The sequence below is a fragment of the Rattus norvegicus genome, chromosome 2, assembly GCF_036323735.1.
Source record: "Rattus norvegicus strain BN/NHsdMcwi chromosome 2, GRCr8, whole genome shotgun sequence".
Classification (NCBI taxonomy): domain Eukaryota; kingdom Metazoa; phylum Chordata; class Mammalia; order Rodentia; family Muridae; genus Rattus; species Rattus norvegicus.
The window spans coordinates 40122345-40140290 of NC_086020.1; the positions used below are offsets into that span (position 1 = coordinate 40122345).

Genomic DNA, 17946 nt, shown 5'->3' on the forward strand with positions numbered 1-17946 from the left:
AACTAAAGATGAACAAAAAAAGAGGGGCCATGATTTTTCTGAAATTACAGGAACTGAACCTCATAAGGAAAGACGAAACCATACAGGTAAATAAAATATACGATTAGTAAGTATGAATGTTTTATCACCAATATGACATTTTCAGGTAATGATTCACAAAGGACCTTACAGGATCAGCTGTTGTGAGGGGTCTATAGTCCAAGCTCCCTCTGAAGTCTCTGATCATACACATAATCTCGTAATTTGGATTTGTGGCATCGACATCCTATTCAAAGACAGGATTTGAAACTTAATGATACTTATAATCACACGGTATGTGTTGCATATAATTTTGAAAGTTGCAAATCAGACACTGCCATTTGTTAACCAAACTCAAAATCATACTAAAACTATGACATAATTTCCAAATTCAGATTAATGTGTTCAAAATCACTTTCACATAAATAACACAATTATGTTAATCTGCATTTATCTGGTGAATTCCAAAGTTTCCTCACTAAACCTATCCTTTAACTGTTTAAAAAATCATCTATAATGCATTTCCTTTAACTATGTCAGAAAATGCAGCAGTGGAAGAGCACTCTGAGACACTGGCAGAGAGCCCTAGAAAGGCCGGAACTGGGGAAACACACTCTACATTCTAACTCTCAGAACTGCTCCATCTAGTGTTTCAATAATCTAAGCATCATGAGCCTGCACAAGGCACCGTGAGGTTCCTGCAGTCACATCCATAAAGACCCCTCCTTTCCCTACCCTGTCCATGACCACTCATCCTCCCAAAGGATCAGTATTTACTATTTACTTTTCCTCTGCCTATGCAAGTTCTACTGTCAACACATTAAAGGATTCTTTAAAACGTTTCGTCTGCAGATGAAAGCATGCTGTTTAGTTACATATAAATGTCCTGTTTTTAAATATAAACGTAGTCTTAAAAGTAAATTACAATATGGATTCATTCCCATTCATTCCCCTCTATTAGCTCTAAGATAGCCAAGATGTAACAAAACAACAAAAGCCAGTATGATATAGGACATAGGATCATGTGTTATCTTAAATATGATGTTATCTGGTTTTTTTGAGTCAGGGTTTCAAGTAGTGCAGGCTGACCTGGAACTTTGGTCCTCTACCTCCCAGGTGCTTGCTGAGAGGTAGGCTAAGCAGTTCAAAAGCAAGATAATATTTTAAAAGTTACAAAGAAAAAGAGAAAACAGGCCAAAGAATTGAATTCTGACTGCAATTCATTTTAAATTCGACACTGGTAAGGTTTTGATTTAAATTCTAAAAGCCGTGGTCAACAGCCTCCCTGCAATGAATAATGAATCACTGACACTCAAGTTCTGACTGCACTCGAGTCCTGACCTGTCACTGAAGTTTATTCTCACCTTCATAAAGGGACAGCAACCTGCCAGGTGGGAAGCAGAATGTGAAGAAACTGAACGCTCCCTGGGATGTTTAAGGATTACAAGTTCCCTCAGGAAACACCAGGTGGCACTTGTGCTAAGTGTCAATAAACTGTATTCTGTGTAGTCTTCTGGAGTCAGGTCTCAGACAACCTAAGCTGGTTTCAAACTCACCATGTAGCAGTGATGAAGCCTTGAACTTCTAATCCCCCTGCCTTTACCAATTCAAGTGCCGGGAATACAAACGCTGTACCAGCAAGCCTAGCTTTGTATTATTTATTTCAAGAAGATAGTCTTAGGTAACCTTCAGGTGTAAACTAATGTTTCAGGTTGAGCACTACGTCATGTTTAAATTCTACAACAAAACATATGAACTGTAGGCTCAACACAGTTTAAGGGCACTTGAAAATACTATTAAAAACAGCTTGATGCCTTACATTATACAAATTCTGTGATTTAATAGAAACAGTACAAATAATGATACAGATATGGTAACTTCTAACATGTAAAGATTTTCCAGTTATTAAATATTTGCTAACATCTGAAGAGAACAAAAGAACAACACAATAGAGACACACTCACTTTATGTGCAATAAATCAAAATATTGTTTCTCCAATTTTACCATACCTAGTTGGACCAAGATATGTCCAAACAATAATTTTCATTTACATCTATTGTGGGTAGTTTTCCAAAGCTTTCTATTTTCATGTAGATCTTTCTAAATAAAAGCCTATAAGTTTTCAATATTATAATACATAGTTTATGATTCTACATACAAATACTTACTTTCAAGAATAGACCAATTTTAGGGCTAACATATAACACTAAACTTTAACTGTAATAAGTGAATGCAATAAAAAATCTGTACCAGTAATTTGTTTTTTAAAAACGTACACATTATTTTCACACTTCAATTTAAGAAGTCCTTAGATTTATTTTAAAATCAACTATTTTCACTGATATAACCTAATCTTCTCTACAAACAACAAACACTTTTGAATTTACATTACAAACCTGGGCTCTTTTTTCTCTAAGTTCTTGCTGTTGCAATCTTCTTTTTTCTCGTTTTTCTTGCAATTTTTCTACTTCTTTCACACAATTAGATTTTCTACGTGCTAAAAGGAAAAAGATGAGCTGCAGAAGCACAGCTTTCTTTTTATAGAATTACATTTAACATATAGATATTTTATGAGTAACTTAAGCGCATGTGCGTGCACACACAATGTCCACAGTGATGAACATGCCGAATGCCCAGGTGAGCTTCACTATGAGCTGCTTTAACAAAAGCAGGAACAGGACATCATACAGATGAGCCAGGGAATGACTCGGACACACTGACACATGTCATCTCTTGGTTTAGAATCACAGACCTTTGAACTGAAAGGATCAAGAAGTATAATTTTCTTCTACAATCAAAAAACAACAACAACAACAAAAAAAAAAAAAAGCCCCAAAAACCTAGCCAGAATTTTAAATTCAAAACAATTGTTACAATCTCACACCAAATGTTATATATCTCCAATTAATTAGCTAAAGTACTAAACACAAATTATACTTTGTTGGCGAGTGTAATCTTTAGCCAAGTTTGTCTTGGATTGTTCACTACATAGGAACCTGTAAGGCTGACCAAGAGAGACTACATGTACGCCTAAAACGACGGAGTCCTTGATCCAGTATTTACATACAAGGAGGTCCAAACTCCTTTTTTGCAGCTTGAACTGGAGATATATCTGAAACGCTACCATTCTGTTGTGCAGAAGATGACTGCTCAGGAAGTTGACTAGGCCGTGCGCGTGCTGAACCAACCACTAGAAAACAAAGTTAATTCAGGAAAGTTAAAAGCTAACCATGGTAAAAGAAAAAGGCATCCTCATGTCAAATCTGATACATAAATACTACACTCATGCCAGGTACAATGGCTCATACCTAAATTGACACAACTAAAAGATATTTTTAAAGTACTATTTACATCAGGAAAGAGGAAGGCAGACCTCTGAGTTTGTGGTCAGCATGGATTTCATAGAAAGTTACAAATAATAGTCTTAAAATGCAAACAAAAACTGGTGTGATTTTAGCTACAAAACTACTCACCTAACTAAATTGACTTTTAATAATCATTTTTAAAGATGCACATGAAACCCATCTTATACTTCCAGAATGTAAAGACATTCCCTATAGTGTATGTGCAATTTAAAAGCATCCTCCCTGCCCCACCTGGGCATCCAGTCCATAGACATACAGCTACTAAACCCAGACAATATTGCTGATGCCAAGAAGTGCATGCTAACAGGAGCCTGATATAGCTATCTCCTGAGAGACTCTGCCAGAGCATGACAAATACAGAGGTGAATGCTCACAGCCAACCATTGAACTGAGAATGGGGTCCCCAATGGAGGAGTTAGAGAAAGGATTGAAGGAGCTAAAGGGGTTTGCAACTGGGTAAGAACAACAATACCAACCAACCAGAGCTCTCAGGGACTAAACCACCATCCAAAGAGTGCACATGAACAGATCCATGGCTCCAGCTATGAATGTAGCAGAGGATGGCCTTGTTGGGCACCAGTGAAAGGAGAAGCCCTTGGTCCTGCCAAGGCTGGACCCCCCTCCCCCCCAGTGTAGGGAATGTCAGGGCACGGAGGCAGCAAGAGGTGGGTTGTTGGGTAGGGGAACACCCTCATAGAAGAGGGGGGAGAGGGATGGGGATAGGGGATTTATGGATGAGAAACTGGAAAAGGGGATAACATGATAACATTTGAAAATATCCAAAAAAAAAAAAAAAAGCAAGGCAAATTCTAATTGTCTCCCTTTTCTTTTTTTGCACATAAAGTAAATACCATCATGCTCAAGAAACTATGGAACACTGGCATTTTAAGAGAATGCAAAGGACCAGGACTTGGGGAATCCTTTCTACTAATCTCTTAGGGTGTTACCTCTGTCTCTGTTTTTTTTGAGACAACAAATAATGTGAAGTAAATACTATTTTATGGACAGAAAAAAAGAAAAGTATTCCCACTTCTGAAAATATACACAGTTCAGACACACAGAAATCAAATGTAAAAGTCCTCCCAACCTTCCTTACAGTCCAGACTCCATTCTTTTCTCCCCAACATACAAATCTTCAGTATTTTACCACTGTAGATATCATAACAATGCAAAAAGAGACTTAAACCTGGGCTAAAGAGACTCTGTCTCAAATGCACCCAGGCTCAGGAAATTTATATAAATTCTTCAACAATTTGAAAGGTGGTGGTGAAAGGACTTTCTCCTCTCTCCTTTAGTCTCTTCTCTGGTGCTTGTGGCCCACCTTGTACTACCATCCATCCATGCACACAGAGCAACAACTGCACAGTAGTCCTGAATCAAACAACAGTAAACGAGAAACTAGTCTTGTCCATGTGTCCTGGCTGTGAAACTCAAAGTCAACTATAATGTATGCCCATTTAAACTTTCTTTTGCCAACTCCAAACCTAACCATTTCTCAAAGCCTTAGTCAGAAATTACGATCAAGCCAATGATAATGAATGGGACACCATCATCATCTGAATCCTTCCTCTTTCTTTCTCTAATGTCCACCTCCATTTTTTTAAAACTGAGTGAGTCGAATAAACAGTACATACTGAGTCTCTAGTCACCACATACATTTACACTGCTTCTGTTTTGTTTTACTGAGTCTTGCTTTGTAGCCCTATTAGCCTAGAATCCCCTATACAGACGAGATCAGTTTCCAACTTGTAGGGAGGTTCCTCCCTCTACTTCCTGAGTTCTCAAACTACAGGCATGCCTCGCCATGAGTAGAATGTATTTCTTAAACAAGAAAAAGATTATTAATGCTATTGAGATATTAGGAAATAAGGAACCCTAATGTTAAAATTAGCCATGTATGGTTTGAACACCAAGGGTAATATTAACTTTTTATATACCTCATCAAAGTCATGCTAAAAACTTCAGGATAAAGATTAAGAAATAAAGTTTTACTTTACCTCTATTATCTCTGGGGGGAGGGTCGTTCTTAATAGATGCCACAGTCCGTCGGTTCTACAGAAAAAAGTAGTATTTACTTATTTTTTTTTCCCCCTTCATTCCTCACAAGTATCACTGCCTTGGCTATTTTTAATTAAATGAAAGTAAACAGGCAATAGTAACATGAAGCCAAATGAAGAAAAACTATAAATAATAAAAAAAAAAAAGCTAATTCATCAACAGTCAACGTCCTTTAGGAGGTTTCTATATCCAAATTCCCCATATATTAATGATTGTGAGCCTAGCCTTTAACAGCTGAGCCATCTCTCTAGCCCCCCATATATTAATGAATATGAGAAAGATATTGCTCTAAAGACCTTATCCACTGCAGTTTCACACAACTCTACGGAATCATTATTTTCTTGATTCCGAGCTCAAGTCAGGTGTAGAGATCTTATTTACGAAGTTCTGTAGTACAATTTTTTCATCATCACTCAGAAATGAATACACCAACATCCACCCACCCACCCTCCGCTCCCCAGAGGGTAGGGAAAAAGAGAAAGAGAGGTGAAAGAGAAAATTTTGTAGTTTTGCTTCTCAGACTATGGAGAGAATTTTCCAAAGGCCTTTTGATGCTCAGGTTTGGCTATTCCATCACTGATCCACTACAGCCCGAGTGAATGTTGAAGTGGGGCTACGTGACTACACTATATTCTACCTTGCCAAAACTGTGTACAGGTGGGGGATCTCATATCTGAAAAGCACTACACTAGAAATGTTCCACATTTCTTCACATCTCAGAATATCTGTGTAAGTGCTCTCATGTGTGTGAAATCAGGTATTTTGGTGACAGGACTCAACTTTAAATGCACATTCATTTGTGTTTCATATATACCTTGAATACACGGAGTCTGAAGTTTTCGTGTGTGTGTGTGTGTGTGTGTGTGTGTGTGTGTGTGTGTGTGTGTGTGTGTGTGTGAACACAGGAGGGCATCTGGTGTCTGCTGTCATGTTCTACCTTATCCTGGAGTCCGGGTTTCTCACTTGAACTGGAACCAGGCTGACAGCCGGCAAGCTCCGGCAATCCTTCCACCTGCCCCCCCGAAGCTGTAGTTACAGGGTCATAGCTGCTTTAGTACTTAGTTATGTGGATTCAAATCAACAATGGTGGTACAAGGGCCCTTACTCAGGGACCTCCAACCTCCCTGAGGATAACGTTATATATTTATGGTGTAGCTTCATTCTAACTGAAATTCATCACATATGTGCAATTTCTTTTCTGTGATCTAATGTTTGTTCTCAAAAACTTTGCATTTGGAGGCTGGCAAGATAGCTCAGCAGGTAAAATTACTTCCTGCACAAGTCTAAACAGTCAATCCTAAACGCCCTCTCTACAAAAAGAGTCAGATGTGCTGTGAGCTGCCACACAGTGTGTGATGCGCTTGCTGTGTCCGGCAGCAAGACAGGCGTCCAGAGCACACGGCAGGAGGGGAGAGCCAACGATGGAGGGTGGTCCTCTGAGAGCTGCCTGAAAACCATGGCATGCACACACCTACGCTCACACAAACCATGAATAAAATAATAACAAATAAAAATTAAAACCTTGGATTTTTGGAGCTCTTTCTATCTTGGATTGAGGGACTGGTAGTAAATTACACCTTTGAATCTAAGGAGGTAGTCAGTGTTGATTCCTTTATTCAGATGAAATATCAAAGTACTCTGAAACAAACATGGCCAGTTATCCTAAAAAGACTTCATTAAGGGTTTCAAAGACTTGACTACTGCACAGGCAGCCAACTTCTGGTCCCATTTACATAGCTACTAAGAGTGAATTCACTTAAAAACAAACTCACAGCAAATAATGTAGTTAAACTCAATCCCACACTGAAATTAGATTAGGTATTATTTGGATAGTGGTATTATCTCTCAAAGTGGAGCCGCCCGGAAGTCAGTAGTTTTAAACGTCATTGGGTGATCTTAAAGGAAAGCAAAGATTAACAACACCCTGAGGCCTGGGGATATATGGAGCTCGGTGGTAGGATGCCAAGGCAAAGGGGAATTACTGAGCTCGATTTCAACATGGGAGTGGGAGGTGGTTGATAAACTGAAGCTGTGCCAATCCATTCAGGCTATGTAGGAAGCAGTGTATGAAAACACTGCACACTTAGTAAGGACCTTCACGCAGGAACTCTCACTTCGCTTGTTATCTGAACTCAAACTCTGATTTACATTCACATATGTAATTTCAGAGCAGAGTAGTTTGTAGATGGTTAAGTGTCTATAACACATTTGCATGTTTATGCATGTTTTCCTTGCAAAATATGGAGTTCCTATAGGCTTGCAAGTCACATCAAATTCATCTGTGTATTCTAACATAGCACAAGGTAGAAGTCAGTAGACACCACTGAATCAGACATTAAGAAGCACAGTTTCAACAACTTGGCAGGACTCTGGTTGTATTTTTTTTTTTTTTTTTTTTTTTGGTTCTTTTTTTTCGGAGCTGGGGACCGAACCCAGGGCCTTGCGCTTCCTAGGTAAGCACTCTACCACTGAGCTAAATCCCCAGCCCCTCTGGTTGTATTTTCATGCAGTTTATTAACAGTACAGAGTTTTGAGATACTAGAAGCAGAGCTATCTCTAGTGGATTTCCACCTTGGAGAACTACAGCTACTAGGGAGCATGTGGCATCACCCTTAAAAGTCTCTCCTCGGGCTGGAGAGATAGCTCAGCAGTTAAGAGCACCCGACTGCTCTTCCAGATGTCATGAGTTCAATTCCCAGCAACCACATGGTGGCTCACAACCATCTGTAAAGAGATCTGATGCCCTCTTCTGGTGTGTCTGAAGACAGCTACAGTGTACTTATATATAATAAATGAATAAATCTTAAAAAAAAAAAGTCTCTCCTCAGCAACAAAACACAGGTAGCTAAACTACGCTTCTCATTTCTCAACATTTTAAAATTACAAAGCCAGAACTTTAAAAGATTACCAGAGCGTGTATTAATAAACAGCTATCTTATCAGTAAGTGCTCATTCAACACTGACAAGGGAATTGCTTTGACTCATCTCTCCCGAGAAGCTCTCTCTCAAAAAATAACTAGGCAAGGAGTTTTCATGATCTGATCTAAAGAGTGTCATGAATTATGAACTGGGCAACCTGACTTATGAAGGTGTGTACGGCCTGCACTGATACAGATGGTGGACAAAACTTATAAAAAAAAATGAACCTATCAATACTTAACACATACTATATACATTCTTCATTGTCTCAAATCAGCATGCATACACGTGCACTCGCCCCTAACTAACCTTTACAATTTTGTTTACTTTTGAGGATGAGGAGGGTGGAGGTATTTCTGGACTTGGCTCAATGTCTTCATCAGGTACAAGGTCAGGGTTAAGTGAAAAGATGCTTTCCAAGTCAATCTGTACAAATAAACACAGTGAGTTATAGAGCAAATGACTTCAATCCCAAGTTTCAGACTATTCTGTAAACTAGATTGTTTAGAGCAATAGTCCACATATATTTTACACTTGATTTTAAGAGCTGTTAGTAAAAAGTGGCCTTCAAAACTACATAATTGTTATTTACATATAGCAACTTTTAAGTTGTGTGCCCTGAGCTAATGAACAGATGATGTATAGAGAGAAGACTTTCTTTCTTTGAGCTCATTTTTACAACTCACTGGGCAGATTTTTCTTTTTAATATACAGTTGTTTTGCCTACACAAATGACTGCATACCACATGCATACTTGGTGCCCTAAGACCCAGAAAAGTGTTGAATCCCCTAGAACTAGTTAGAGATGGTTGTGAGCCACCATGTTGGGGCTGGAAATTACATCAGGGTTCTCCATCAGTCTCAACCAGTGACCATCTCTTCAGTTCCTATTTGACAGTTCTTAAAGGAAGGATACAGAATATCTCCATCATATAAAATTATAGCTTAGTATTTTGTTTTGCCATCAGAGTCTTGACTAGAAATGATGTCTATAAGTAACCGCACCTCTTTTCCTTTTGTGTCTCCATTTTCTATCCACTCGACTGTGACACTTTCATTATCTTCATTTAATGATGTCACCATTGCCTGGTGTATTCGGCCTAAGTAGGAATAAAACATAAGAACAATGAATGGTAGTATTCTTAGAACACGGTTAACTACAACTTAGTGTCTGCATACCCACATACATGCACATACAGTCATACATGTATGATCTGTCATTCTTACAAGCGACTTTTACAAAGTAGACTTTGTCCATTAGGTTTATAGCATCAGGTCCAGAAACTCAGGGTATTTGTTAAGATCAAAGTGTGTGTGTGTTGGGGGGAGAAATCAAAGTTTGTGGAGGGGAACTGGGAAGGGGGATACATTCGAAATGTAAATAAACCAATAAAAATTATATAAAAGTTAAACTTTACCTAAAAACTACAAACAAACAAGCAAGCAAACAAAAAGCCTTCCTGAAAAATGGTTACATTGACAGATAACTAAATTTTTATGCCATTAAACAGTTCTAATGATTAGGAAGTTAACTTGCTATGACTCCAAACTTAAACTGTGGTATTCAAAACTAAGATTCATAGGATTAACAGTTAACTATACTAATAAAAAGACCATTTATGGAGAAGAAATCACTTTAAATCATATACGGTGAGCACTAAAGGCATTACCTTTGTAGAGAAAAAAACAAAGGGACTCCAGAAAGGTTGGGAAGTACTAATGTAAATGTCCAGCTCGTATCTACACTTACTTCCTCTGATGGTGGTAATCTTGTCATCAGGACACAGAATATGATACACAGGGTTTAAACTGGTTTCCCTTCCCTTTCAGTGGAGCATGGACCTTACCAGTCAATAACTATAAGGCTAAATCATTATTTTAAGCCACTACACAATATTCCGTCTGTTATAATTTATGGAGATCTCTGAGGTTACAGTTTCACTGTATATCTGTCATTATACTCTTTCCACTTATTTTCTTAGGATAAATTCCTAGAGTCAGACTAAGATTCTCATATATGCATGCACCATATATCTATTATTTCATGTCTTCGTTCCATTTGATTATTAGTTAAATATAGACACTAATTATACATCCACACATTACCTAATAGAATGTTGAACATAACAAAGTTTTACAAGTATTCAAATGAAGCCCTAAGGTATTGATAACTTACTTTAAGATAATTACAACATTGTAAGGACCTAAAACAAAAACATGTATGACTGTAATGCTAATGCTGTATTAAAGATTAAGACTATCATTAATTTAAAATATTGTGTATAAAATTACAGCACCTCCCTCTTTCTCTCTCTTTCTCTCACAAACACACACACACCCCTCATAAATATTTGCAGAAGTCTTGTAAAAATTTCCAATTTTAACCAAACACAATTGTGCAAATCTATAACCTCAGCCTTTGGAAGTAGAATCGAGAAGTAAAGCCCTCAAGGCTACACACTGAGTTTAAGTTCAGACTGAGCTACATAAAACCCCATCTATAAACAATCAATCAATACTCAAATACTAAGAGCATTAGTACTAGCAACTGTAGTGTCTATTCCTGGTTGTCAACCTGACTATATCTGGAATAAACTACAATCCAGAATTGGAGGGCTCACCTATGATCCATTCCTGAGCTGGAAGACACAAGTTTCTGACCTGGATGTTGGCATGGAGATCTTGAGGCATGGTGGCCATGAAAAGCTTAGGCCCAGGTCAGGTAGTACATGCCTTTAATCCCAGGAGACTGAGGCAAGCAGATCTCCAAATTCAAGGTCAGCCTGAGATAAAACAAGTCCCAGAAGCAGGTGTGGTTTTACTCACCTTTAACCTGGGTCACACCTTCTGCTGGAGACCTACATAAGGACATTGAAGAAGGAAGATTCACTCTTCCGCTTGCATTTGCTTCTCAGCACGTCTGTTGGAATCTACTTCTTCCGAAGACTAGCTGAAACAATAGCCTCGTGGACTGAACAACTACTAGATTCTTGGACTTCTAATTCACAGCTGACTATTGTTGGTCATCATAACACAGACTGTAAATCATAATAAATTCCCTCAATATAGAAAGACATTCCATACATTCTGCGACTTAGAGAACCCCGACTAACACAGCAACTGGTACACTGATCGAGACAGGGGATTTGAATTTACTACATCTGAAGATGACTTTGAACATCTAATTTCCATCTGTCCCTGTTGTACCTCTTAAATGCTAGGATTATAGGAATATGTAACCGCATTTGTTTTCTGCTTTTTTTAAACACACACACACACACACACTGCTGCTTCCAACACACACACACACACACACACACACACACACACACGCTAGGCTATTAATTTTATTATTTCCACAGACAGCATGATCCAGATACTCCTTTATTAAGTGTAAAAAGGGCTGTAGAGAAAGTACAGCAGCTAAGAGCACTTGCAGCACACAAACCAGGTGGCTCAAAACTGTAACTCAAATTCCAGATAACCTAGCGAACTTTGTAAGTGCTTGTGTACACACACACACACACACACACACACACACACACACACACACCTCAAACTAAAGAGTAGACACAACAAATTGCCTTCCACTTAGGTTTCCAACCGCAAGACTTTATTCTTCTCTGTGGTCAATATTAGGTATTAATTTTAATTCTACTACTTGGCACAAGATATCCATGTCTTGTTACAACTCTGATATACTCAGTAAGTCATACACACACAGAAAGACATGGAAACAAGGAAGGATGTGACAAGCTGGGAAGAATGATTTAACAGTAGAAGGGAATGGTAGGAAAGTAGGAGGGGTGTAAGAGATTGAGCAAAATTCACCACATAAATGTATGAAGCTAAAACAAAGACAAAAACAGCCAAAGACAGATTTGCATCACTGTATGGTATGACTGCAATACTCTCTCAACTAGTCTCTGTTTCTGACCACTTTGCCCTTCATTCTGTTCTCCACACATCAACCACAATGATTTTGGTTTAAAGTTATAGCTGAGTACAGTAGTGCATGTTTGTAATATCAGCACTAGGGAAACTGAGGTATAAGGATTACTGTAAGTCTGAGAACAGCCTGAGCTACCCAGTGAGTTCTAGGTTAGATGGGAACTTATTTCAAAACAAAACAAAACAAACAATAAAGAAGGAGGCTGGAGACATGGCTCACCAGGTAAAAGCACTTGCTGTACAAGCCAGAGAACCTGAGTTCAAATGCCCAGAAAAAAGCAAAGTATGGTCATGTCCCTGTGAACCTAACACTGTTGGCCATGGAGGGGTAGTAGGCTTGCTAGATCCCAGTTCAGTCCAGGTACAGAGACCCTGTCTCAAGGAAATAAAGTGGAGGGTGACATCATCTCCACTATCTTTACACTACCAAATACCAATCTACTGTGTAGCATACACCACATACACAAATTCTCACGCACATGCACACAGTCACATTTTTGCTCAAAAATCTTCTAATAGTGCCCATTTTGAGTAAAGGACAAAATGTTAGTCTATCAGTTAATTGATTAATAAAACAGGGTCTAACTATGTAGCCCTGGCTGGCCTCAAACTTAGTTATCTCCCTGTCTCTGCCTCCCAAGTGCTGGTATTAAAGGCTTGCACCATCATGCCCAGCCAATACTCTTTTAGTATATGTGCTGCCGAAGCGAGCACAGCCAATACTCTTTTAATAACCACCTCTCCCTTAAAAACTCTCTGACTGACCCAATCTCAGACAATATTATCTCTATTATCCCTTGTCTATAAAACGACAGGTGAAGGACTTAAATGTCAGAGGTGTGAAAACAACTGAGTGACACTGCCATTCTCTCCCAGTGTACACTAGAGAGGAAGCAGAGCTCCCCGTTGGTTGGAGACAATCACTATGAAATAACAGGGAGAATCTAGACAGAGAAGCTGAGAAAGATTCACTGGAGGAGCTGGTTCAGCATGTTAAGGCACCTGCCACCTAGCCTGATGCCTGAGCTCGTAAGCTGGATTCCTAGGACCCACATGATACAAGGAAAGAAGCAACTCCCACAGTTGTCCCCCGTGTCCCCACACACATACACAAAACTAAACTAAATGCAACTTAAAAAAGTTTAAATCCTCATTTCAACCAGAGGAAATGAGGTAAATAACTAGAGGAAGATGCATCAGTTGGGTCCTCTGAGAGACAGTCAGGCAGAAAAGAGTAAAGGAGATGTACTGTAACATAGGAGGAAGAGGGAGACTGGCAGGGAAAACCCAGACCCAGATCTTACACTCACAAAGCCAAGGCTGTTGATATGATGCAGCAGCTAAGCAGAGGAAGCCCCAGACCTGAGTGCAGATCAAACAGAACTGTGGCCAGTGCGGTGGGGAGCTTCACAGGAAAGAACACCCACTAGAGGAGTCCTGCCCTGGTTAGAACAGGCACACCAGCTACCTATGCATGTTTCCAACAAAGTAAGTACTCAGTCAAAAGGCAAGGACTGTGGAGCTACTGACAAACGCAGGTCATCAGTTACCTGTTTTCCTGCAATGGAAGGTCTTCCTTAGTGATGCCAAAGCAGTGCACCTACATTTACCGAGATCATGAAAACAAAATGAGTGAAAATGGAGAATGGTCTCAAGAGTAACGTGAGAAGTCATGCTGGCGCAAACCTGGTTCCCATCAGTCTGGGAGGATCCATCACTGCTTTATCGAATGTGAGAACAGGCTGACCCAGCAGCTACCCTTGCCCGCACCGCCCCTGATAATCTCATAAAGTAATAACCATTAATCAGGAAAAGAAGACCATAGTAACAAGTTTTTGGAAAGGTATGAGACATTGTCAGTGTTCCATCAACACAAGAAAGGAAACAACCTGGGCCCCAAGAAAATATGTCTGAATATCAGATACCCTGATGAATGAACCCAGCCTGACGGGCACAGTGGCACTCGGGAATCAGAGGCAGGAAGACTACCACAGCTGAGACCTACAGAGCAAGTTCCCAGTCAGTCAGTATGTATGTGCAAGGCGACAAAGAAGAACAACCAGCAGGAAATGGAGAGGCCATGGTAGGGACTAAAGACTGGGTCTATAAAGTTACCCTGCGATGAACACCAACTGAAAATGTAACATATATTCCAAAAGATTAAAAACAAAAACCAGCCAATAAAAATATTCCTACTGCTTACCATCCCTACTGCACATTTTCACATCCTCAGATTTAAGAGGAGTGTCTATACTAATAACTGGGTGTGGTGAAATGTAAAGCAAAATATGTAGTATCCACACAATAAATCACAATGTCAAAGTCTTGAACATCTGGAAACAGCCTATACAGATTGGCAATTAGAAAATAAAGAAAATCAAGAATACCTAGCAGGAGCTGGTTTCTAGATACTGGAACATCTGAAACTCCAATTGCCAAAGCAGAGACGCAGAAAGCCTTAAAATACAAAACAGCCAGGCGGGGACCAGAGAGATGGCTCAGTGATTAAGAGCATCTGCTCCTTTCCAGAAGACTCAGGTTCGATTCCTAGCACCCACACGGTGGTTTACAACCATCTGTAACTCCTGTTCCAAGGTAACTAAAGCCCTTTTCTGGCCTCTACAGTCACCAGGCATGCAAATTGTGCTCAGATATACATGCAGGCAAAGCGCGCGCGCGCGCGCGCACACACACACACACACACACACACACACACAAATGCATAAATCTAATTTAAAACAAAACAAAACCAACCAGATATATCAGCTAACACTGAACTCTAGAAAGAATAAAATGTAGCAAAGTGATATTTGCTTTTACCACATGACCAGATTAACTAAAAACCATGTAATCTGAAGCTTTTATTTTTACCAACACATACCTCTAAGAACGAACTTGTTTATAGTTGTCTTTTTTGTATAACTTTTTTCACAAGACTGAGATCACTTAAGACAGTTCCTTATAGTTGGGGATTTAGCTCAGTGGTAGAGCGCTTGCCTAGCAAGCGCAAGGCCCTGGGTTCGGTCCCCAGCTCCGGAAAAAAAAAAAAAAAAAAGACAGTTCCTTATATTTTCTTCTAAAGTATAACACACCCATTCTTATTCACGTCCTTATTCCCTGGGCACTTAGTATATATGGTAACCAACTTCCTTCCCTGTCCTAAAGAAAACCAACCAGTTCATCACCACTTCCTGAAAAGCACTTATTTCCGCTATCTGCAACACTACTTCCTCATACTTAGAGCACACAGACACTCGCCTGAACTTCCTTATCTCTGAACCCAAGGTACACTGTTGTGATAGTCTGTATATTCTCGGCCTAGGGAGTGGCACTATTAGAAGGTGTGGCACTGTAGGAGTAGGTGTGGCCTTGTTGGAGTAGGTGTGTCACTGTGGGTGTGGGCTTTAAGACTCTCCTCCCAGCTGCCTGGAAGCCAGTATTCTGCTAGCAGCCTTCAGATGAAGATACAGAACTCTCAGCTGCCTGTACTGTGCCTGCCTGGATGCTGTCATGCTCCAGCCTTGATAATAATGGACTGAACCCTGAATCTGTAAGCCAGCCCCAATGAAATGTTGTCCTTACAAGAGTTACCCTGTTCATGGTGTCTGTTCACACTAAGACAACTGTCATGAGAGCTTTGCTTTACTCTGAAACAGTTTCTCCCACCTTACTGCTTTTAAGAGTTTGTTTTATGATCTTGGTCTTTTTGCTTGCTTGTATAGTTTTCCCACTCCAAAAAGTTAATTAATAGTATCAAACTATTAAGACATCTGTGTAAATGAACTGAATATTATTTTGAACATGGGTCCACAACCTTCCTTTCTCACATCAACTATTAACATTTGGTATCAGTTGCCCTGGCCTCCTAAGGTCATTTAGATGTCTTATCGCACCACCTTCTTGTGTTTGTGGGTGGAGAGGCGCACGTGCTACAGCACTCCTGTGGAGCGACAGGACAACATGCAGGAGCTGGTTCTCTGCTCCTACCACGTAGTCCTCAGAGATCAAATTCAACTGTTAGGTGCGGCAGCAGGCACCTTTACCCACTGAGCCATCACATAGGCTCGCAGAATGACTCGTAATGGCATCTCTCTCCTTCCTGTATGCTGGAATTAAATAGGTACAAAAATCATAAACTGGGCTTGGTAGATGATGGTAGGAAACCAAGAGGTTCAAGGTCATGCTTGGCTATATAGCCAAGTCAGAGGTCAAGCCACTGTATCAGACCCAATCTCCAAACAAAACCTAGGAAAAAAACCCACATTTGAACCTCTAGTGTTTGGCAACTATTCTTCACATAGCTTTTGATGTTATCTCTGAGAAGAATCCCCTTTATAATTACAAATTATTATAGTTTTTCTATTACTGAATTTGATAACTTTTCTAGACTTTTTTCTATGGTTCCCATTTAAAACTATTTTCAGATTGATTGATTGTGCATGTGCGTGTGTGCATGTGTACAAACTGGGGTGTATACTTGCTGCGGCCTGTGGAGGTGAGAGGACAACTTGTAGGAAGGGGTTGGTTTTTTTCCTTCCACCATGTGGAACCTGGGGACCAGACTCAGGATGTCAGGCTTGGCAGCAAGTGCCCTCCAGAGCCATCTCACGGCTCCCACTGCATTTTTTAAAAAAATGTTTAGCTCGTTCATCTTTTACATCTTCTTCTTTTCTCACAGCAATTGCTTTAATTAAAGCTACTATTTCTCTTCAAGAACTACTTCCACATCTTATGTGTTTTTCTTTTTTTATATTTATTATGTATACAACATTCTCCTTGCATGTATGCTTACATGCCAGAAGAGGGCATCAGTTCCCATTACAGATGGTTGTGAGCCACCTTGTGGTTGCTGGGACTTGAACTCAGGACCTCTGGAAGAGCAGCCAGCACTCTGAACCAGTGAGCCATCCCTCCAGCCCCGTATGTGTTTTTCTATGCACTACTGTTTTCTTGTTCTAACTTTCTCTGTGATTGGTTGTGTCGTGCATTTTCTAGAACTGTCTCCCAAACTGCTAGTGCACGGCACTTCTTTGGGCAGTCTGTCTGTGAGTTCTAAAAGTACGCACCTGACTGAAGAGACGGGGTAAAGGTCACAAATAATGACCTCCAGTGCACAGGAGATGACACCTTCATTTTTCAGCATTAGTTCTCTTGGACTGCTTCCCTTGGGGGGTGGGGGGCAGCTATAAACCTAGCTAGGGAACAAATCTGGAGCAATTTTCAATCTAATATTATTCAGTGAGTTTAGTTTTAGAGGCATCTTGCTATGCAGCAGCAGGTTGACCTCAAGTCCCGGCATTAGGCATATGTGTTCATGTCCAGCAGCGTCGTCTCTCTGCCACCATCTACTTCAGCCTCACCCATGTACGTACGTAGCATTTCTAACCCACTCCTACTCAATGGTGTTATCTTTGAGCTATGTCTGTCTGGCTTTCACATACATGACTAATGCAGACTGATGACAATGCATGAACATATTATTCTGTCTCTGACTAGAAGATTTTATCCATTGTCAAATTATATTGACAGAAAACAGGAGTTAGATTTGAAAACTGTTAGGTTTATATTTCATAAAATCTACCATATAATAAATAATCTATAGGATCAGAAACTTAAAATGTACAGACTTTTAAA

At 39.8% G+C, this 17946-nt stretch overlaps 1 protein-coding gene across 1 annotated transcript in view; it reads right to left on the reverse strand.

The window, feature by feature from the left end:
* Positions 1-17946, reverse strand: part of Kif2a (kinesin family member 2A) — a 63233-nt gene that overhangs the window by 20797 nt on the left and 24490 nt on the right. Inside the window, exons 2-7 of the mRNA NM_053376.1 lie at positions 9367-9461; positions 8671-8787; positions 5382-5436; positions 3087-3209; positions 2416-2516; positions 170-265 (exon numbers count right to left, since the gene is read on the reverse strand). Of these exons, the coding sequence (NP_445828.1) occupies positions 170-265; positions 2416-2516; positions 3087-3209; positions 5382-5436; positions 8671-8787; positions 9367-9461 (587 nt within the window). The remainder of the gene's footprint in view (positions 1-169; positions 266-2415; positions 2517-3086; positions 3210-5381; positions 5437-8670; positions 8788-9366; positions 9462-17946) is intronic.